Source organism: Zootermopsis nevadensis, unplaced genomic scaffold, assembly GCF_977971745.1.
Source record: "Zootermopsis nevadensis isolate Lab colony 2312 unplaced genomic scaffold, Znev_1.0 Znev_ptg000027l, whole genome shotgun sequence".
In the NCBI taxonomy this organism is placed as follows: Eukaryota; Metazoa; Arthropoda; class Insecta; order Blattodea; family Termopsidae; genus Zootermopsis; species Zootermopsis nevadensis.
Window position 1 is genome coordinate 3,027,488 of NW_028259159.1, and position 23,560 is coordinate 3,051,047.

The window sequence follows — 23,560 nt, forward strand, 5'->3', positions numbered from 1 at the left end:
GAACCCCCAGCCTAATATATCATTCCACAGATATATCATAGTACTCTATTAGGATGTGGAATTGAACATTTAGTGCAATTAAATGCCAATGAATTAAAGATTATAAATTTTTGGGAAGTTCGTTCAATATCTGAATTGCGTAAATGCTTCGTTATGTGTTTAATAATTAGGCATGTACGTACAAAAACTGAACATTTGTAATCTTTGATGAGAAAGTCTGGTATTTTAGAGATAAGTGTACACTCAATGATGGACAAATTAAATGAATAAGAATTCTTCCGCCAGATGGCACCTTCACCACACAATCAAATAAGGCGCTGGTGTTTTTTAGGATGTTTTTGTTGTGTGGGGCAAAGGTCAAAGCGTAGGGTTGAGGGAGGTTATAGCTGAATGTTTACCTTTAAGCGGGTTAGTATAGTGATTTATTGTTGTATCTCTGTACAGGTTATTTGTAGTATTAATATACTACCTTCCTTCCGAAAGTTGTTCTTCATCTTTTTTCCGGTCGATCATTTACATGTACATTGCAAGTATTGACAATAATAATGGCTGCCAAGAACAGGAGTTGAACCCAGACCCCTGACGAATGTGTAATGTGCATCCAGTATAATAATAGAATTGTGCACGTGTATTATGTTTTGGCTATGTAATCAACAGTATAGGCAACATGAACGCTTTATATTGTGTACATTGGATTATTTACGTACATGCCATATTAAGGTTGGCTCCCTGTCATTATTTTCTCACGAGTATTGTTTGGTTGCATTTGTTAGTATGAATAATGGTAGAAAAAGCTACATATTTATCGTTTTTATGGTATGTATTTATTTCTACTAGTTCAAAGGTTTAGCAATAATTGGTGTATTGCCTGAGAATGAAGTGTTCACCTGGTTTGGTTCAGTGTAGTAAATCATGTAATTGTATTAGATGAGAAATACTAATGTTCTGTTTTGTGTTTCATTACAGTCCCAAAAACTTCCATCTCATGACAATGAAGAAAGGCTAAAAAGGGAAGACATATACTACATTTGGAAATGGAATTTTCATAGTGAAAAGTCACAAGATTTAAATTGGGGGAAGAGAAATTCCTTCATGTACATAGCAATTTCTCAGGGATAAACCAGTAAACTTTTTTTAAATATTTACGGACCTCCTAGTCCACAATACACAGGAATCTGATCACTAAGGAAGCCAATTAATTGGTTAAAAGAAGACAGTACAATTAAACGAGTAACAACGGGTTATGCCTTAATATCTGCTTCAGATTATCCACAGTTTTATGTTGAAATAGTTACAGGAATACATACAAGTTATATTTTATCTACACAGACATACCTTCCATATATTATATCTATACACATACTACAATATTTCATATATATCCCATAATTGTACAGTAGGCCTCTGTTCGATTTTCATCAACAGAAATTTATGTTACTGTTAACAATAGAATAACTGGTTAAATATTGCATTTCCACTGAAGAAATACCAAAGAAGGAAAAACCCCTTAATCAGGTGCATCACATCATACCATGAAAAGATTACTTTTTCAAGTATAAGCAACCTACAAATACCTTTTGTACATAAATATATATTTTACAATTTTCAATCAAGAAATCAAATTACTTCTGTTAAGCAAATGCATAGTAGGTCTGTTTAAACCCCAAGATGTGTATGAGATGTATCAGAAGTGTTAAGTAATGCATATATTAAGTAAATGCATTCACTACTAAAGTTAAATTGAAAAGAATGAATTACAATGAAGAGGGGAGTGATAGAACAAATTTGGAACGGACAAGTTTTCCTTTGTTTCGTCCAAAGAAAAGTAAAATATCATCAAAGACATCAAGAGATAACAGTGGGCTATCAAACTGGGGCAAGAGAACAAATGAGGAATGTGCAGCAAATGTTGAACAACTGGATGATAATGCAGAGGATAGTGGTCAAGAGGAGTTGACTTCAGGAGGCATGAGGAGGAACAGTAGTGGTAGTGAAGATGGTGATAGGGATTTGGAGAGCAACAAAGACTTCTCTTCTGGTATCAGGTCTACTGGTGAAATTCCAGGAAGCATGAACCCATTTGTCATGAATCCACTCCTTGCAATGGGTCTCCAGTTGCCTCAGTTGGCTCTCCTGATGCAGCAGCAACATCAGCAGCAGCAACTTCAGAACCCATCCAGTCTTAATCTTCCATCATCGTCATCACTATTAAATCCGTTAATGATTCCCCACCTCCTGTCATCTAGCCCGACTCCAGGCGTAATGTTACCACTGGACCAACAGGGCCATTCACAAAAGCATTGGTTGTACGGAACTTCTGCTTCTGAGGTGGATAAACCATTAATGCTAAATGAAACGCAGAAAGGCACAATCATGGGTAGCACAGCCAACATGCGTACTATGCCTCGGGTAATGAAAGGATCAAAGGAGCCATTTTCATTGCACAAAGAGGATTCTGCCACTTCAACACCAGGCAAACAGCCATTTATTTGTGAGATATGTAATGATTGGTTTTTTTCTCGTGAAAAATTAGTCATTCATTTGGTGATGAATCATTCAATGCAGCACTGCCATTTCTGTTCTCAACTGTTTGAATCTGAGGATGTGTTAGTGGAACATGAACGGCAATCACATCTTCCTCTGGAGTGTGACATGTGTAAATCTTCTGTCCCAACATCAGAAGACTTGGCTGAGCATTACGACAGTGAACATGATGTTAGAACATGCATATATTGTGGTGTTCTTGTTAGACCAAAATCATATTATGAAGTCCATGTACGTCGAAAACATTTTGTAAGTTGTGGAGATGCTTTGCAGCAAGATGTGGGGGAAAGAGTTCAAATTGTTGATAAATGGGATGGGCAGGAAGGGAATTCTATTTGGACTTTCAATTGTAGACTGTGTGGTAAAGAAAGGAAAAGGTTGGAAACATTTGGGCATTTCTTTTCCTATCATCGTCTGTCATTGGTTTGTCTCATCCAGCTTCTTGCTTCAGAAGGCATTGTTTTTTCGGTTCAGGGAACTCCTGCACCTGGGTCATCAAATGTACAAAACTCAACCCAGCAGCAGTCATTGGAATCTGTGGCCACAGCAGCGGACAATACTTCCAATGTAGATGCTTCTCAAACCTCAGGGATCTCTGCAAGCAGTGAAGAATCACATCATCATCAACAACATAAAGAAAATCGCCGCAGTTCGAGTTCACCTTCACTAACAACCCCAAGTCGTTGCACCGTGTGTACAAATCCATACTCTGTCCAAGTGCCAAAGCTCGCTCACGATCTCTTCTGTCGCCATAATACTGGACTGGCTCTTTGCAAGTTTTGTGACCGGACATTTAATAGTAAAACATCACGTAACTCCCATGTTGCAAGAGAACATGGAAGTCTTCCTTGCCTTGTTGCAGAATGTTTAACTGATATCATGTTCACTCAGGAATCTCAGCTTTCTGCTCATTATTTGACAGATCACAGTGTGCGTGTGTGTAGTTACTGCAGAGCACTTGTGTCGACTAGGGAAGGAAGGTTTGTGACTCACCTTAAGTTAGAACATGCATGTTCTATCTCTGGACATGCCATTCGAAATATGGATACCAATCTCGTGGGGACTGACCTCTTCCACATTCAGACCTATAACACTTCTGTTTCTGTCATATGCTCACTTTGTGATGCAGATATTACCTCACTGATGAAAGACATCATCTCCTTTTTCAAACACCTTCAGCATCATAAAGTTACTCTACGCTTGGCGCTGTTGCTGTTAGAAACACACCCCCCATGTGATAACATGGACAGTTCAACACCTATAAAGAACAGAACCAAACAAACTGAAGGATCAGACCAAAATGTTGCAGGCCAAGACAACAGCAAGAGTTTGGTTCTGGACACCATCACAGCTGCAGTTGAAGAACAAACAGATGACAGTTCTAAAGGGAGTGGAACATTACCCAGTTTAAGCAGTAAGGATGAAAGTCAGGGAAATAAAGCAAGAAGCAACAATCAGAAGTCAATTTCTGCTAAAGAAAAGAAAGGAGATGATGCAGCGGAAGGAAAAAGAAAAGCAGATTTATCAGGTGTAGAGAATTCAAAGACAAATAACGAGAATTCAGTAGAAGATAGTGGAGGGGATGGAAAAAAGACTGATGGAGATGGGACAGATGAAGTAAATTTTGATTCATCAAGTGAAATGAGCTCTGAGGAGGAGTATTTGGGGTCTGAAGTTGAGGCAGGTGAAAATGAAGATTTGACTGATGACGATGATGAGGAATTTATTGTGAAGGAAACAAAGGCAGAAGAGAAGGCAAAGAAAAATACTGTAGTTCCAATAACTGAGATGGGTGAGGCTGATATTGACCCTACAGAGGTTGAATGTATCCTCACTGATTCCAGTGATGATGATGGGGACTGTGATAACTTTAATGATGATGAAAATCTTGTGGGTGTGGAAGCCGACAGTGATGAACCAAGCACCATATTTGCATCAGTCAGAATCAAGAAAGAACATGATATCAAACAAACTAGAAGCAGCAGAGACAAAAGTGATGAGAACTTGGAAAATGTGGATTTACTTGAGCAGACCATGCAAGATCTGTTTCGAGAAGACACCTCACAAGATAAAGAGTTGGATGTAAATAAGAAAGCTGGAGAAATAAAATATGAACCTCAAGAGGAAATTGCTGGACAAAATAGTGGGAATAAATTAAAAAGAAAAGGAATAGTATGTGAAATTTGTCATGGGAAGTTCTCCCTGAAGGAAGGTCCAAGGCAATTGTTGGATCACCTTAATTCCCTTCATGGTTTTACGATATCTGCATACTGTACACCAAAGGAGTTTGTCTGCAGTATCAGAGGATGCCGAGAAGTGTTTAGTACTCAAGGGTCATTAAGTTATCACCTAAGTGAAGTACATCAACAAGAACAGAAGATAATAGATGCTGAATCTTTCAGGATTTTCCAGTGTCCATACTGTGCCATACATTCTACATCAAAGGTAGCCATGCGCCAACATGTGTTTGCCAACCACAGAGAAAACTACTTATCTGGTAATCCCATAGAAGACTTAGCTCACAGATGTCGCTATTGTGCTATGCTGTTCTGGCGCACTGAGGATCGTGATGACCATCAGATTGATGTCCATAAAGACAAAATGGACAGCTTTTTCAAGTGTTATGTCTGTTCCCATCTCTTTTCCAGCAAGGTACATTTTGTTTCTGTTATTAAATGTGCTTTATGCAGTATTATATTAGGTAATGAAGTTTCTCAGCTTGGGGTCTGTGTCTTTTCACATAATGATGTATGCTCATTTCTTAATTGTAATTTTAAAGTGCTGTTGATATAAAAGTAGTTTGCTTACAGTAAAATATTGATACAGTAAATAATACAACAAAAATAATTAGTGTAATTTACAGAATATTTCTTTAGCATAAATATACTTTCAGAAATCCACTATTTTTTCTGCTGTTGAAGTTATATTGAATGGAAGCACCTGTGGAAGTTAACGGCTCTTTGATGCACAGATAAATAAAAGTTTTGTAATCATACTTTAAAGAACTGTGAAATTATGCTAGTTCAAGTTACTATCTTTAATATTTAAAAATTTATTGCTTCAGGTGAGAGCTGCATTAGATATTTGATGTTAACCAGTGTTCCAGCAAATATTGCAGTTGCCATTTTGAATGTGGGTATGAGGTGGGATAATTTCAGAAGGCCTTGTATAGGGCAAGCAGTGGGTGAGAGATAAATTTGATTGTGCTTATTGGTAGAGTGAAGGATCTGGCTGCTATCCAATAGGAGAGGAGCATGTGGTTAGGAAAGGAGGTGACAGGAAGATTGGGAGGAGCTGATTAGGAGGTTCTTGTGACTGGGTGACTGTTTTGGAAATGATTTGCAGCAATTAGGTGGAAAGGAGTGAACTCCAGCTGCACAAACCTACAGACAAGAATTTAAAAATTGGTTTTTCTTTGTTGTTGAATGAAGAGTACAAATTTTCTCCTCGCACCTGTTATGTTGTCCCTATTATTAGGTCCAAATATTCTTCTAATGCCCTGTTCTCAAATACAACCAAAAATGTCATAGTCCTGTGGTGCATGGGTGCTAACATTACTTATGTGTCTGAAAGTTCAGGACACATTTTTAAAGGTGTTCAGATATCCTGAGTTATCTATCGTCATTGAAGTTTGATGACAGTTTTTCTCATTCCTTCTCATGTGTGTGGTGGGATAGTTTTTAAAATAGTGTGTTAGCACCCTTTTTCCATCATCGTCCCTTATTGAAAGAAATGTGACATACTGTACTACAAACAATTGCTATGACTGATCTTTTGTGAGTTTCCTCAGGCCTTTTAGGTTTTTGCTGGCTGTTGTTACTGCTTCCTGTTATATGCTTACCTATCCAGTAACTCAAATGTGTAATACAAAACAACAGTCAGTGTATTACATTTTACTTCTTTTTAGAATACTGAGGCTCAGTTCTGCAATAGATCAATTGTACAGGTGGGGTATTTTCATGGCTTTTCTTTCGTGATTGATTTGTTAAAAACTTGAAATAAGCTGCAGTGACTACCTCGTCAGACACACTAATCATGACTGTCTTGTTTACATCCAAAAAGCTGATTGTTCTTCCAAGGCTTTATGTGTGTTATGTCAATCTCTCCAGGCAGTTTCTGGTTTGTTATCTGAGCCACAGCCACTTCCTGCTTTATAATCATTCACATAATTACTATCATCCACTACTATTAAACCTGTAGACATTGTGTAGAAGTTACATTGCATGGAACCAAATTTATAGTTTCTGTAGTCAGCTGCCTACTGTTTTAACAAAGTCCCAATGCTTAATTGAACATTTATGGCATTATGATATAGTGTTTCAATTTGAAAATGTTCACTAATTTAAATAAACAAATTTCTATTACAGTATAAATATTTAAATATATCATAAGAAATTGCTCTCTCCTGTTAAGTTTCCATGACACTATACTCATTAGATGAATAGTCATTAGTTACTGTTTGTAGTGTCTGCTAGTATGTTTCAGCTGTTTGAGATCAGTGTATTATTTTATTGCATCATATAATCATACGTTTATGGTTAGTGTGCCTATTACAAATATATAAATGATAGAAATTGTTTCATCTTTGGAGTAAAATGTTAATTCTCATACCTTATGCCTTTAAGCATTAAAAGTTTTTCATAGTCGTGTATTGTTTGTGGAGGATGTGTAGCATTTGCTGTACTACGTAATGTGCACAACATGCTGCTGTTTCAGGTATGTTTGAATCGTCATGTGAAGCAGTCCCATGTAGACCGCCCTGCCTTCAGATCTGTATCATTCAAGTGCAAGATGTGCCTACTTACTTTCCCAAGTGTAGCCCTAATGAGAGAGCATTTCCGAGATTCACACCCCACTGCCCTGGTTTTCCATTGTCGGCATTGCAACACTACGCTAAAGACTAAAAAGACTCTTAAAACACATATTAAGGTAAGAAAATTTTATGGTTAAAAATAAATGAGTTTTTGGTGTTAATACATACAAAGATGTTTGCACTCTGATGGTATTATCAGAATCTACTTCTCAGCCATTGATAGCAAATTACATTCTTATTACAGAGGTTCAGGACTTAATGTTGCAGCTAAACATATCTGACATGGAACGTGACGTACATCTTTGTACTTTTGACGGGAGTTTTTTTTTCTGTCCTACTTTATTTTTATTATAGAATGTGCATTCAGAAGCCCGTCGGCGGGACTGTAGTCTTTGTGGCAAGGTGTTATGGAGTAAACGTGCACATGCCATCCACTATCGCATGAAACACAGTGCAGCATCTAAAGTTGGCTTCCGCTGCCGTATCTGTCAAAAGAGATTTGATTCTAAGGATGAGAGGTACAGTAAACATATTTTTAATTTTATACTTGGCCTAAGAGAGTAGGTTCAAGATGGAAGAAGTAGTAGTGGGTTATAGGCACATAAGCTACTATGCCTATTAGTGCCTAAGTTGGAAGAAGTTACATAATGAGGAGCGTTATAATTTGTACTTTTTACTTAATATTGTTAGGTGATTAAATGATGGATGGATGGGACATGTAGTGTGCATACATAATTATGGACAGAAAACTTCAAACAGGCTGCTTGGGAGATCAAGGAGTGTACTTGACAGTAATATTAAAATAAGTCTCAGACTAATAGTGTTTTAAGATGTAGACTGAATTAAACAGGCTAGATGTAGAGTCCAAAGACTCCACTTTGCAAACATAGTGATGATTTGTTAGGTTCTGTAACAACAGGAAACTTCTTGACTTAAAAATTATATCAACATTTCAAGGATAGCTGTAATGTGGAGTCGTGTTGAGCAGTGTAATAATACTTAATAGCGAAGTACACAACCTGACATATTGTATGAAATTTTTTTAAACATTTAGCTGTTGGTGATCAAATAAAAGGGTGTTTTCTAGGAAAGAATTTTGTCGTAAAGCCATAAAGCCCTCCGAGGTATTGAAATAGTCCAGCTTTTAACACAGAAAATACATTTTAAATGTGTGTTTTTAAAATCTGTTGTAAATTTTATGTTTATGGTGGGCATGATTCACAAATTATTGTTGTATAATTAAAAAATGCTTTTACAGACCTGTCATTTTATTATTGAGAAAGTAAATTTGTTTAACACTCGATGCCATTTGGACCTATTAGAGCAACATTTTCCCTCCAGTTTCATGGAATGTGATCTCTGACTGCAGTGGCTCAACATTGCAAAAAAATTGCAATACTTGTGCATGTTGCCAGAGCATCTGGTTTTGATTCTGTGGATGGCGACTGATATTTGTACTATTTTTCTCGTCATCCTACTTGGATGGAATTAATGATTTCTTCAGTCTGTGATATATTACGTTAACAAACTTGTACAGATTACTGCTGAATTAGACTAAATTCAGCTATTGAATTTACAGGAAGCTGCATTATCAAGTAGACCATGAAGGGGAAAGTCCATATCATTGTGCAGAATGTGGAAAGGGATTTGCATCAAAGTCTGGAATGTATGGTCATCGGCAATTGCATACAGGTTCAGGGGTGTCCAAATGCCAGTACTGTGGAAAGGAATTTACGGTAAAGTTCAGTATACTCCTGCACTGTATTAATTTCTTGTAGTAGGAGTGTCGAAAATTTGCGTGCTTTTATGCGTGTGACTTAATCTGTCATAATGGTATCTTTTACTTTATACTTCCTTGGTTGTTATTCCTTTTTGTTGTTATAAATTTCTGCCAGCAGCCATATTGATGCCGGAAGCATTTCTACAGACCTATTCTGATGAATACCAACTCTTTCCACTTCCTAGTGATACTGTTTTCTTCTTTCTTGATTTCTGTCTTATTCCATTGTACTCTGTGGTCCTTATTGCAGGAGTTTTCTACAGTTTTGGACTTCGGTATTTCTCCCTTTTTGTGTTGTGTTTATGTTTAGTGATTTGTGTTTGAAGTGGTCCAAACTACTATAATGTGTAAGGTACAGAAGAAGAATAAAATAATGTGCTATTTTTCATATATGATGATGGTATTTATAGCCAGCTTTTAAAATATTTCCTACAGAAACATTTGCATGAAATATATGATGAACGTGTGGACAAATGGATTTTTATTAGGTAACAGATTTAATTTGTAGTGCTGGCACTCTGGATGAACAGATTCTGAATCTTGCATGAAATAATTCTGTAAACCTGGAACACTTTTTCGTGTAACTTGATCAATATTCAGGATCTTAAAATGATTAAAAATTACTTTTTGTTGCAGCGTAAGGACAGTTATAATGAACATCTTTTGATTCACAATGGGCCAAGACATAAATGTCCACACTGTCCAAAGGAGTTTGTCCAGAGATCCAACTTGGTCAGACACATTCGCATTCACACAGGTAAGTGATGCAGTTTTTTCTGATTCCAGGATTGTTGGACTTAATGGATTTTTACTTTTTCATCTAAGTTGTATTTGTTATATGCAAGTGTTGATTTTCATACAGTTGTATGAAGAGGCATATTTTGTACAGTCATTCTTCAAACTTAATGTGATTCTAATAGTCATGGTTCATTGTGATTTTATAAAACATTTTTATAGCATTTCTTGCGTATAATGTATTCCCTGTATGTAACATTACAGTATTTTCTGGATTGTGATGTTATACACTTTGTTACCTATAACTGATGCTTACTGTATCATCAGTTGTCGTCAAAGTGTCATTTAGGACAGGGATCTCATCTTCATTATTCTGCAGTATAATGTTGAAATTTAAATGGATGATGGTGGACTGATTTGTGAAGATTTCTCATCTTGAAAGGTACTCTGAGTTTCTAGTTTAATTACTGATATGTCATAATGGGTTAAACTGGTATATCTTCCCTCACTAGTTCTTACCACCTTTTTATTCTACTACCATACAATTATTAATTTCTTTAGTGTCATTGGTAGTTTCACTGTTTGTAAGAAATAACTCCATTATTACAGCATTTCCTGGTAATTTAACTTTTCTCTTCTCTCCCAGTCGTTTGTCATTACATTGTGTCAATCATTTGTTTGCACAGGAGAGAAGCCATACAAGTGCCTGTACTGTGAGAAGTGTTTCTCGGATAAGGGGGCTTGCAACTCTCATATTCGTGTGCACACTCGTGAAGAGACATGTAGCTGTCCATATTGTGGGCAGACATTCTCTAAGAAACAAGTATGTTGATTCTGGTAGTTTTCATGTTAATGAATGTTTGTATTTAAATAAGATACATTTTCTAAACTTGATGCAGGATATTGATTGACTAATTGATTAGTAGCAGTATTCGCTTAGTGGGATTGTCTTAAAAGAAGGGTGTCAGGGTGTGTGTTGGATTGTTTTGTCTTAGGATAAGATCTAGTGTTTAGCTTTTGTGAACATGGTAATAAATCTGCATAAAAAGCAGGGAATGTTTTAACAGTATGTGACCATTAGTTTCTTAAGCAGGACTTTGCTGCTTGGAGTTAATTATATGTATGTGAACATTGTGTGCCTGTGTGTGTATGTATGTTTGTTCATACTCTGTTATCAACTTGTATAACCTGAGCACTCTATCTAAATACCAGTCCCCCAGGACAGTCCTTATCCTCTATATTATTGAAAGGAAAAACTTACTTCATGCATGTTTGGATATAAAATCAGTGAACTCAGAATCAGAAAACTTGGAAAGGCAGCAATTCAGGAATCCACTTGGGGAGATGCTGTTGTATCTGTAATATTACTTACATTGTGGTATTCTTAAATATTGAAAATGTGAAGCAGATTGGTCTGACTATTCTCAGGTTCTGGGACAGCTAGACACACGTTTAATTTTATGTACTGATATGACGATTATGACAAAAGCAGTAAATTATTATCTGATAATAAAAATTAAAGATTCAACACCGCTGATACCAAAGCCTGCTGGGTCCTACAATCCTGAGCCAGTTTCACTCACCTCCCACAATGTATTTCTGAAAGATCCATCATAATATTATCTTCAGTTTGTTTCTGAATCTTCCAAGAGATTGTTTTCAGTGTTTCTACATAAAGATTCTCTTTTTATTCCTTCTTTTCCCTGTTAGAGCTAAACTCCAGCCCACTGTAACCTTGGTTTCACTACCCTAAAAGTACTAGGTGCCATATATAAATCATGTGTATTAATTAATAGCTCAAGTTGCTTGTTTATGTCATTCCTCTGACATCCATATATTTTCCTGAGCAGCAAATTTTCAAAAATTGTAATTTATGTTCTTCCCTCAGAGTAACAGTAATGACATTGTAAACACTAATTATCAAAAGCAATGTAATTAATATGTTGTTAGTCATTTTGCATTTTACAGTTTTGTGTTTTTAATGTTTTCAGAAACTGAAGTACCACATTCGGAAACATACAGGTGAGGGACTCATCAACTGTGAGATATGCAGCAAGGTGAGCATTAGTTTGTATTAAGTAATAACATTTAAAGAAGTATGTCCATTAAATGAGAGAGCAGTTCACAAAGGTGAGGCCTAGAAACATTGGATAAGGTAGGAATATTGGCTTGTACTTTAGCACTGTTCGTTCTGCTCTTATTTAATTGAACTTGTCCAAATAAATCTGATTCAAAGTAGAATACAAATTGAACAGTACCCACTATTCCATCTACATGGTTGTTACATTGCCACTTTACTTTTAACCACGGTATTGTTAACATTACCTAGCAGTGCAAATGCTTGGAAAGTTCTTGTTCCATGCTGTCATGGCAGCACTGCTCTGAATGGGTCAGTACACTTTACCCTGCCCACAATGCATGATTGTTAACTTCAGAGAGACTTAACAGATAGTTCATTTGCACATATAATACATTTTGATGCATCTAGTTTATGAATAGAGACATGGCACATGAGGTGTTTTTGTCCTCTGGGTTTGTTTCATTCCCTGCCCCGTACCTCAGTGTCATCATTGTCATTTTCTTGAAAAATTGTGGCACATTTATTTGGATTGGCTATAACAGCTGCTCTACTAGATGTTTAAATGTTAATAATTTAGTTTAAAAATTTAGGATAGGGCAAGACATAACATCCTCACCATTTTGTTTGTGAAGTAATTAAGGCCTTGCACACATTGAGACATATGAGCAGGGCTGGACAGCACAGGCAAGATGGTGCACCGTATTTACAGGCGTGCACAATGGAAAGTAGTTGGTCACATGGCTTATGCACATTAATTATTGATACCTTTTTTGGCAACTTTAATTGTATGAATTTGTTAGTAACTGTGGGATTTGGAATTTTTACAGAATGTTACATCACGTGCTAAACAGTTAATGAATTACTAATCACAAAAAAATTTAATATTTCTTTTGCAGTCGTTCACAAACAGTTTTGCACTGAAAGAGCATCGTGTCATCCATAATCGCCAGACACAAATCCTCTGTCAGCAGTGTGGTAAAGGCTTCAACAGTGAAAAGTACCTTCAGCGTCATGTTGCCATCGTCCATGAACCATCTCACACTTTCATTTGTCCTATGTAAGTAAAATTACATGTATCATTTTAGAATTTTGTTAGCCCTTCATTGAGGAGTATTATGGCCATTCAACATCCTGTTGTGTGTACTGTTTCATTCGGGTTCATATTTCTGAAACTTGCTTTATTTTTTATGAACTGATGGTACTTTGGTGTATCATTTGTTTCAGCCACCTGTTATTTTCTGTAGGGTGCATTAGTCTGTGTAAATATTTTTATCTATTATTTAGTTTTTAATTGAAATTTGTTACTATTACCCTTGTTCATTTTAATAGCATTATAAATATGACAAGGAATTATATTGTAATTTATAAATCTCTGCTTTGTCCTCATTTCTTTGAAGGAAAATTCATTATAGCGTATTTTTGGGAGGTGAACTGCAGACAGACAAATTTGCGGATATGGAGGGATGCCTGTATTGTGATTTTCTGCTTGTCACGTAGCAAGATCAGTTCATGTCTGGCAAATGGGTGGTTTTATTTTTCTGCAGATGCACAAAGGCATTTTCACAGCAAGCTCGCCTGAAGGCACACCTCATGACTCATACGGGTGTGAAACACATCAAGTGCCTTCTGTGTGAAAAGGCATACTCTGTACGAAAATCTCTACGGCGCCACTTACTAGAGAAGCATGAGATTTCGCCAGAACATCCACAGTACAAACACTGCTTCTATGCGATGTCTGCTGCTGAGGCTGGCTTGCACATTCCAGAAGGAGTCCCTACTAATATCAGTGGAGACCCAACTGAAGGTAGGTATTGTTTATATTTAATGACTGAAAATAAAATGTCTGTTACAGTAAATATGTGTAATGATACTGGTATAGAATTGTGTACAGATTACATATATAAAGGCAAGACATCTTTGGTTGGCCCGAAATCAGTCCAGTAGTTTTCAAATTTTTGGTAGTGTATTTTATAACGGCTGTTTAAGTTATAATGAAGCATGCAGATTTTATGTTCTTAAGCAACAAATTAGAATAAATAGAGGCTATGAATGGTGTTTGAATTATTCAAATCAAGAAATGACAGATTGTGATTTATAAACCGTAACACTGATGTCACTCTAAAACTCAAAGCCTGTTTGTAGTTCAGTGTTGAAATCAAGGCCGTGACTTCTGCGTATCTGGTAGTGGCTATGCACAAAACCAGTGTAAGTGACAGTGCACTGTCCAAGATTGTGGAAGATAATTTGAAAGTGATATTTGTGGTACATCATGGAGCGAAGAAGAAGATTTTGAAAAAGAGAGAGAAGATTAGACAGGTATTTAGAGAAACCAGTTGTAGAGTTGGTGGTAGTGTCCGAGCCACGCAAAAGATAGCTGATCTGAAATGGAACCATATCTTGAATTTCAAGGTTATCAAACCCATTTGTGATAATTTTTAGGATTGTCCCATAATCTTCCTATTTCAAATGTAAAAATGACTAGTTTATATTGTTATAGATATATAGTGTGTTACATTTAAATGCAACTCTAACTACAACAATATTTGCAAGGCTTTTGGTAACATCAACATAATAAAACAAATTAGTTTATTTTTAGTTTTTGTTTGTGAGGAAGAGCTTACAGAATAGTTTTACAGCAGATACTAAGACAAGCATCCCCCTGAAATGAGTTGGGATAGCTCAGTCAGTATAGTGACTGGCTATGGACTGGATGACTGTGGTTCTATCCCCAACAGGAATTTATCCTCTACCCACTGCATCCAGACCAGCTGTGGGGCCCTATCCAATGGGTACTGGGGCCCTTTCCCAGGGGTAAAGTGCTCCCAGAGCGTGACGTAAACCACTCGCCCCCACCTAGTGCTAACGTTAAGGCTGAGTAGGAGCTATACTACCTCTCCCCTTAAGTGCCTCCATGGCATAAAGTGGGACAGCTTTACTTTATCGTGTATTTGGTACTTCCTTGTCAGGATACAGATTGTTAAATGATTCAAAAACAGCGGAAAGTGATTTTAATGTGAAGTAATGTTTGAAAATACACCATGCTTACACCTGTACAGCTTTTGCAGAGTTGGTATGAGTGGTGGCCTAGCAACAGGGATGACTATGATTTGAGTATTGGGGGAGGTTGAGAGAGTCTTTGACTCTGGGGTGGACCTGCTTCTGATTTTGATTTTGTACTGTAGTATGTGATGATTGTTGTTTGGGTTGCATTTTAAAGTGTACACTCTGTATTTTTCTGCAATGTGATAGAAGAAATCAACAAAATTGACTACCTTTTCTTAAAGAAAGTTTGTTATACCTGATGCCAACTGGGAAGACACCAGTGCTGATGAAATTGAAACATATATTGGTGTACCAATTTATATGAAATTCTGCTCCTGCGTACAAATTCAGACCTGAGATCTGATATATCTGGTGGAGAATGAAGTAGGAATAGTCATGGAGATTAAAATACCATGCCTAAATAGCTGTGGCTAATTACACATGCAGTATGAGGAAGTGGATTTGACCAACTGTGTGAATATTTTAGTGTTGATAGATCTTCCAAAAAGTAATAGAAGTTTATTATATTTTGTACTATATGTGTTTATTGTGAACCATTTCATTCTCTATAATGTGACAAGTGGGCCAACATGCACTGCATGTGGGAACAGGCAGCTGAGGTAAAAGGACGGTGGTGCTGCAGAAACTGATCAGAACATTCACATCACAGAAACATACAGGCAGGAAGAGGAGTTGGCGTACAAATTCAGCCTCTTCAAAATCGCAAGCTACACAAAAGATTATATTGTGCATCAAAAATATAAAATGGACACTACCAGAATGTGGAATTTAGGCATTATACAGTGTAAATAATGTGACCTTCCACTGTACCTTGTTTGTTGCTTTTTGAAGTACTACAGAGAAAGGGATGATGAGATTCAAAATTGAGGGTGAGTACAGGAATTAAATGTTTAGTGAATCAAATTTTGCTTCAAAATTCTAACAATATATTTTTTGGTTTCTGATATATACACAATTTTTCAAAGTTATGCATCTCATATGACACATTTGTTTAACATTTAAAGGGCTATGTAGAGGCTAAGGTAGTATCCCTGTAAACAGGAATGGCAGAGGGTAAAAGATTCCCAGTCCCACCTTCCCCAGAAAACTTGCTTTTATGATGCCAATTAATTTCTGGCATTCTTAGAACCTTGTGATTAGCATATGTGAAGTCAGTGAATTGTATATTGAATGATGAGTCATCCTCACAAAGTTTAACGCAGTTTAATCACTTTCTTAAAACATTCTTTAAATTCTGTTAAAACAGATGTAGCTCAGATATTATTCATGTTCTCCATCACCTGCTTTATTTTGGACTTACCACCGCATTTCAGAAGGTAATCAGATTACATCGAATAAGAATGAAAACTGCTATTTTGTACAACTCTTGACTTCCTTTTAATCACATTTTATATTACTGCTAGTATGTGTAGCTGCCTAGAATAAATTACTGTTTCATTACTCTAATAGTGAATATAACATTACTTGGACAGATGATGATTCAACAAGTCAGTCCTTGCCCAGAGAAGAGGAAGAGAAACCACACCAACCAGCAAAAAAATCACCAAAGAAAGGCACAATACTTGGGAGAAAAGCATCATCCACAAAGCAGCCTTCCACTTCTGCAGCATTCGAAGATTACTCTAGCATTCCATCAGGAAAGAGTGAAACTCAGAGAACTACACGAACAAAGAAATCACCAGTTTCAAAGAAAGGTTCAAAACAAAATGAGGATAAGACTTTAACTGCTCCAAGTACATCTGGAGAAGGTCGACATCGGATCTTAAAGAAGAACAGGCTGAAGACTTCGCCCCAGAAGGTGACAAAAAAAGGAAGAGATTTAGTGGAATGTGACGAAGGTACAGCCTTAGCTGCTGGTGTTGGTGGTGAAGACTATGATTCCCTTAGTAGTACTCCAGAAGTAATAGTGCCACAGAGAGGAAGACCACCTCGTAAAAAGAGAATCGGTAATGCTTCCAGAGTCAAGCAAACAAGAACACGAGGTTCCCCTGCACGTAAACTACAGTATGAGAACAACAAGCCTCCTGCAGAATATTCTCCAAAAGCTAAAAAGTCTCCATCTTCAACCGCCAGTGTCGGTACAACTCGAAAAAAGCGAAGAGTAGAAGCCATAGTAGAGACCTTACAAAAATCCACAGGCTCACCTAGTGGCAGTAGTAGTCTGAAAGAAGATGAAGCGGAAGATTCCGAGTCGGACGGAGGTAATTCCCGAGGAGGTGGTGTCGCTGGCATCGTCAGTAGTGGTGATGGTGGCAATGATGGAGTTGTCAGTGGTTGTGCTGGTGGTGACAATGATGAAGATGAAGGTAATTGCATCAGTAGTAGCAGAGGCTTTTATACAGTACCAACATTGGCAAGAATAACACCTCTGATAACACGAAATGTCCCTAAGAAAGGAACACAAAAAAGTGGAGATTCTGGACAAAGTAAATATGTGCAAAATTTGCAAAATTTACCGGCTCGACCTTTAAAATCTCTAACAGAAGGTGGTGATGCTGAGTGTAGCTAGAATTTACTTTCAGAATTATCTCGTGAAGAGTAAGTTATCAAGAAACCAGAGTGGGTAATGGGATTTCTTTCGTTCTTTTTTTTTTTTTAAGTGATAATCTGTATTCTTGAATTGTACAGAATTCCATACTAACATTTGGGATTGATGTGTATTTTTCTGTGATTGGCAAAGTCCATGTGGTAATCAGTTCAAGATTTAAATTGAATTAGCTTTGTTAGTAACTTTAATTTTATTAAGGGTTATAAGATTTGGTACAATTTCAGTAATTCATTTTAGATTGGAATATGTGAAAGAAAACATACGTAGATGTGAATTTTACAGGACATAACTGGATACGACATGGAGATGCTTTGAACTTACAAATGCTTCTGTGAATTATAGCTGCAACTTTAAAAACTGTGTTGCAAAGTAACAGAATGGAAAACACAAGAAAGAAAGCTCATTTGTAATCCAAAGATGGCCAGGAGTAAGAGCATAAATATATTTTATCAGTGTATAAATAGACTTCAGTGTTAGATTGAAATTGTAGTGGAAGCTTTTCAAAATTACAAAATGTAAAAAAAGAAATGAAAATCAGTTTCTTCATATAACAAACATTCAAACTGATTTTCTACGTAGAATCATGAGGCATTATCAAATAATTCTATTTACTATTCAATAAAGAGTCAACCAAGTACACCAATTCATACAGGTTAGGGTTGCCAATATTTTCTGCATTTGGTAAAGAAATTGGTACTCGCCCATTGTCTTATGTTTTACATTGGTGGTATCAGTGGTATGTTTATGTACTGATAATTATTACCGCTGTTTGTTACATACTGTAAAGTACAGGTTTGCTAATGTTGCGTACTACTTTTTTATCCCAGGTATTAAAATACGATGCGTGCCGTCAGGTAACGAAATTAGGGAAGTTGAGTAATTAATTGTTTCTCTGCTATGATAAATTGGCTGCACTCTTCATTTCATTCAGTTAGTGTTGAATAAAATAATGGCAATGGTAAAGAAACTGGGTTGCATCTGGTAATAAATTAATTTGTTTAAATCTTCACATTACATATTTTAGTTTAAAAGTCTGTGCGGTACAGAAGGGGGCATTTATCAGACACGTAAAAACTTTAGATAAGTGCCAAATTAACTTGGTATTGCCCACTTTGAAAATTCGTAGGCCTGTGTAGTGTTGGGTTTTTCCTTTCTTTCACGCAGTGTAGTAAGTAAACTGGTATTTATTCCTCACGCCAACACTTTTTTTGGAAATCTTTTTAGAAAAGAATAACATAAGCACTGAAGATGTTATAATGCTGATACTAGTATAAATAAGACAATGGTAACTAACCAGCATTCAACAAAGGCAATAAACAATGAAGACTATGATTTTCTCAGGTTGTCTACAATGACAGTTTACTCTTCATTTGGTAAATGTTGGCAACTCTAACAATGAATTAAGAACTGAAATTATATAAATATTTTTTTTATAAACTCAGGATAACCGTTTTTCAACCAGTTTTTGGTCTTGAATGTTTGTGGACCAGGTTCAGAGACACTCATACACTCGTGTACTGCGAACGTGCAGACTTTTGAGTGTGGTTATAATATGTTTTGTATCCTACATGCTACTGTGTTTAAAAAGAAAATAAGTACGCACTTTTATGTTGTAGAGCGCAATTGCAAACTCTCAGTCCGAGGAATATAAGAACTACAACTTGACAGGAAGTAGTATTTGATTATTTTTGATAAGTCGCACGCATAATGTGTACTCATTGAATTCTGCTAGCAGTAAAAGTCCTGAAGTTTAATTTGTATTAACAAGTGAGCAGTCTGCGTTTGCAAGGTTCGTGAATTGATATCTTGACATCTGAGATTTGAGGTTCTTGTGTCTGTATTTCCCCCATTCTTTAGGGTAGGTCTTTGACATTATGACTTAGATTACCTCACTCGATACCCCAATAGTCTACAATAACTAGTGACGTAATTTATTAATGACATTGCTCATAATAATAATGAAATATTGACATGAATGTCAAGAACCATCACCACAATCCTGCCACAACACAAGAGTTGTTTATCTGTGAAATTCGTTATAAATTTAACAAAAAGAAAAGTTGCGTCACAGAATTGAGAAGTCTGCTCTAATAACAAGACAAATATGAGGCCCAATGAGATTGGAAAATTTGTTAGAGCACGAAGTTGCCCATTTACATTGGATACTCATGTTCTCTGCAATCTGCAAATCTTATTTGTGAGATTCATTTTAAGCAAGTGCATTGGCCATTATAAAATCAGTGGTGCAGTGCTGCAGAAAAGAGCTTTTGTGTGAGAGACTGAATCATTCTGCGTGTCTTGGCCTTTTTTCACAAGTGTATAACCGTTTAGTGTCATAGTGGTGTAAAGCATTAATGAAACCTCCAGTAAGAACAAGCACTATTGCTTCATGAAACTTCATGCTCCATGAAGGCGAAATGCGCGAGAAGGCCGTAGGCGGGATGCTCTGATGTACTGAGCTGCGGCACGTTGGCTGCGTGTGTTTTTCCCTCGTGCAACCTGGAATTTCATGAAACTGTGTCGCTTGTTAGAGGAGCTTCGTGTGGTACCCGATGCTTGACGTCACTGTACACGTTTTAAAACTGATCCTGCACTTGCAGAAACATATTGATGTACGCAGCACGATTCAGTCTGTCGCAAAAAGCTAATATTTGCCGCTGATGCCGGAATATAGCGCCCCCAGGACCGCAGTGTTGCCAGTAATTTTTGTCCGTAGGCTGAGCCGTGGCACGTAGGAAAGACAATGGTTTAATGCTTATGAATTTCAACAGATGTACTTACTGCATGAAGTTTGACAAAATCCAGGACTGCAGACAAGTGACGTGGCAATTTATTGTTATTGAAGATGTTGGCATTTAAAGAAGTGCCTTTCTAAGAATGATGAAAATTCCAATCGTGTGTAATTTTAAAGGACATAATTTTGATTCTTTGAGTATACATTGTCTAGTGACGTTTTCAGTGGTTGTAATTTTATTCTCTGAATTTACATTCCCTGTTGTTTTATTTTATTCTTAACGCGACTTTTTTAAATTGATAAAATTATTGCGTAGTATACTGAATCTGTGGCTCTTTTGTTTTGTGTTGTCACACCTTAAAATTTGATTGATTTACTAGGCAGGTTTTGTCATGTTTTTGGTAAATGGGATAGAAAGAAAAATACTAACTTTTTATGACATTTCTAATAATTAGAATTCCAAATTAAGATTTGAAGTTATCCATGATGTTTAGAATTTAAGTTCTTAAATTTTAAATATTATCATATAAACGAAAATTACTGTGTGTAAAACTTTGAATGGCAGAAAAAGATAATCTTTTTTCTAAATGTGTTTTTGTACAATTTTGCCACATGGTTTCTGTGTAGCGTAACACCTCCATCTTGTCATGTAGGCGTATTATAGAATAATAACCAGTTTCAGTTGTTGCATGGGTGTCATCTGATTATCGTTGAATCAAATATGATAAAAAGTACAACATAATTTAATTAGTTGTGCGATTTTTAATTGTTTTGTAGGAAGCTGAACATTTGTGTTCTGAATTTTTTTAAGGATATTCTTAGTGCATAATAATATTAATATTAATAATAATATGCAGTACAGTCAATTTAGTAAGTTCTGCTATAATTAATTGATTACCAAATTGAATTGTATATAGTCCTAATTATTATACCAGGTTGTCCAATACGGCAGACGCAAGTTTTTGTGCGTGTTGAGCACGTGCTCGCAGACATACGTTTTGCCACTCTTCATTTTTCTTTACATTGAAGGTATTTGATTTTTTGGAAGCGTAGCTTAAAGAATTGACTGTACATCAACACACACACATTCATTCTGCAACCCAGTATTCGTTTTGAAGCCGAATACCAATCGCATTGTTAAGTTTGGTAATAGCCTATTCTAAACTAACAAAAAGGGTTTTTTTACAGTGCAGAATCACTTGACTGATGTTTTTTTAAAATAAATAATGTATAACCGGGTATATTTTATAATAACGATACAGTACGTAAATACACTTTGTTACCATATGCTTACAGGATTCTAACATTCAACGCCACTGTTGAATATTTAAAACAGTGATGGTTTAGCAAGCCGTGGATCAATAATTTCTTATTTAAGGAAGACGGAGATAATTTCCAGCTGGTGCTAATGAAGAATTAGTTGTTTAGTGATAAGAGCACTGATTGGAAGAATTTGAGGGCATTTCAAGGTTTCTCCTCTTTTCTGTGATGCCGTTTTATTGGCTTGTTGTGTTGTGAACAAATGAATGCCGTGGTTCCCTCCTCATTAAATGTGTAAGTGTCTGTTAGTTAAGGGGTGTTAAGCTGATAGTTGTCTGAAATTAACTCCAGTTTCAGTAATGTTTTATCTCGTTATTTAGAACTAGTCCGGTGTTCCGCGCGTAACCAGAGTGAGAAGTGCGCCGGGGAATGTTTTGGAGTCGACCGTAGAATTGCGTGTTCTTTATTCGGTCATTCTGTTTCAGTTTTTGTTCTTTTTTCTTCATAAGAGGAAAGTTGCAGAAAAAGTGGAAACGTCTTGATCAGTATTTGGCAGGAAATTATTTAATAACTTTACAGGTATTGATAACAAAATTTTAAAAGCCGTTGGTGTCCCTTTCTCTCTATGTTGAAATTAGTCTTCATGGATAATGTGGTAAGACCGACTGTAACTGGAGGGTTCAGACGCCCGCGTAGTTCACGATGAGAATGCGGTTGTGTAATATATTCTTATTCCATCTAGTGATGTCATGAACTACGCAGACATGTATCGGACGCCGCGTCAGATGTATTAAGAGTAAATATTGTGTGAATATCTGCGTTATTGATAGTGAAGTTGAACTGCAATTACATTAGCGTACCGTAGACACGGGAAATATTTAGACTGATTGCCCGTAGCGTTTTGATCCAAGGCTTGCCAGACCTAACTGCAGGATAAACCGATGTTTTCGTTGACAGTTGTAAAACACATAGCAATTATACTGGGTCTACCTCATTGCCATACAAATATACCAATAGTTTTTAAATATGATCTTTGTTTTATATTATTAAATGTTACTGTGTATTTTGTTGTGTAATAGCCGGTTGTGGCGTCTGGGCGCATTGCCAGTCCGCTACTCGTCGGGTGGCGCGCGACTTTATTTACGGTACACAATGAGCAAATGGGATACAAGAAAGTGTGAAGAAGTTTGAAAATGATGTGCAAGTACAAAATCATTAGTAAATCATGTTTCTTCTCCCCTTTTGAAAAACAATCATTGAAATAAATGGCTGGATTTTGTAACGTGTTCCATGTAATTTTATGTGTTATAATATATATTTCTTACTTTTTAAACTTGTCTACAGGTACAGATTGAATTCATAATTATAGGTGCATAATTAGGATTATAGGTCTTTTATGATAACAGCGAGGATTTTCTTTTGTTACAAAAGGAAAGATGTAAAGGGCCTTGTATTTTCTGTGGTAACAGTTTAATTCTGTGCCTTGGTACATAAGAAGTTTCTGAAATTTTAATCTGGGCTTGGTTCTGAAAGAGGAAAGGGAACGATGGTGTCTGTTAAGAATAAATGCGTCTTAATGTTTGCGTTAAAGATTTTATCACAGGGTTTATTTAATATGTGGAAATTGTGATCAGTTACAATAATATTTAGGCTTTATAATACAGAATAATAAGTCCCCAAGGCTTAGAATGAAACTGGTACTTACAAATACAAAATTTTAATGAAGACTGCACCTCTCTTCATCCACTCTGTGCTGTATGATATATTGCTATAGTAATGGCAACAAAAAGATTGGAAATAAAATTGAAGTGCCAGTATCAATATAAGGAATGTAAAAATGTCATCATTGTTATAAGTTTTTTTATGTATCTAATTATTTTTTTTGGAAGAAGACAGTGACATTTTTACAGGTAACATCTTTTTAAAATATGACCATTGGTTGATATTTCATATTGCAAACATAAGTGTAGTCATCATGGAAGAAATAAATATGTTTGAACCCA

At 36.3% G+C, this 23,560-nt stretch overlaps 1 protein-coding gene across 2 annotated transcripts; it reads left to right on the top strand.

Moving 5' to 3' along the window:
- Nucleotides 1-298: 298 nt before the first annotated feature.
- On the top strand, nt 299-23,560 carry LOC147872464 (uncharacterized). 2 transcript variants are annotated; one of them, XM_087356771.1, is made up of 11 exons: nt 299-408; nt 967-5,196; nt 7,261-7,473; nt 7,712-7,875; nt 8,937-9,093; nt 9,774-9,894; nt 10,559-10,695; nt 11,864-11,929; nt 12,849-13,009; nt 13,497-13,756; nt 16,488-23,560. In XM_087356771.1, the coding sequence occupies exons 2-11, from the start codon at nt 1,750-1,752 to the stop codon at nt 17,522-17,524; spliced, it is 5,763 nt and encodes a 1,920-aa protein (XP_087212897.1). In that variant the 5' UTR covers nt 299-408; nt 967-1,749; the 3' UTR covers nt 17,525-23,560. The 2 variants fall into 2 exon arrangements, with proteins under 2 accessions (XP_087212897.1, XP_087212898.1); XM_087356772.1 differs by lacking the exon at nt 299-408 and adding an exon at nt 515-816.

Coding starts and splice junctions, on each gene's coding strand:
- LOC147872464 (XM_087356771.1), top strand. CDS start 1,750: ATGAATTACAATGAAGAGGGGAGTGATAGAACAAATTTGGAACGGACA. Junction 7,474..7,711: donor CTCTTAAAACACATATTAAG/GTAAGAAAATTT, acceptor TTTTTATTATAG/AATGTGCATTCAGAAGCCCG. Junction 7,876..8,936: donor TTTGATTCTAAGGATGAGAG/GTACAGTAAACA, acceptor TTGAATTTACAG/GAAGCTGCATTATCAAGTAG.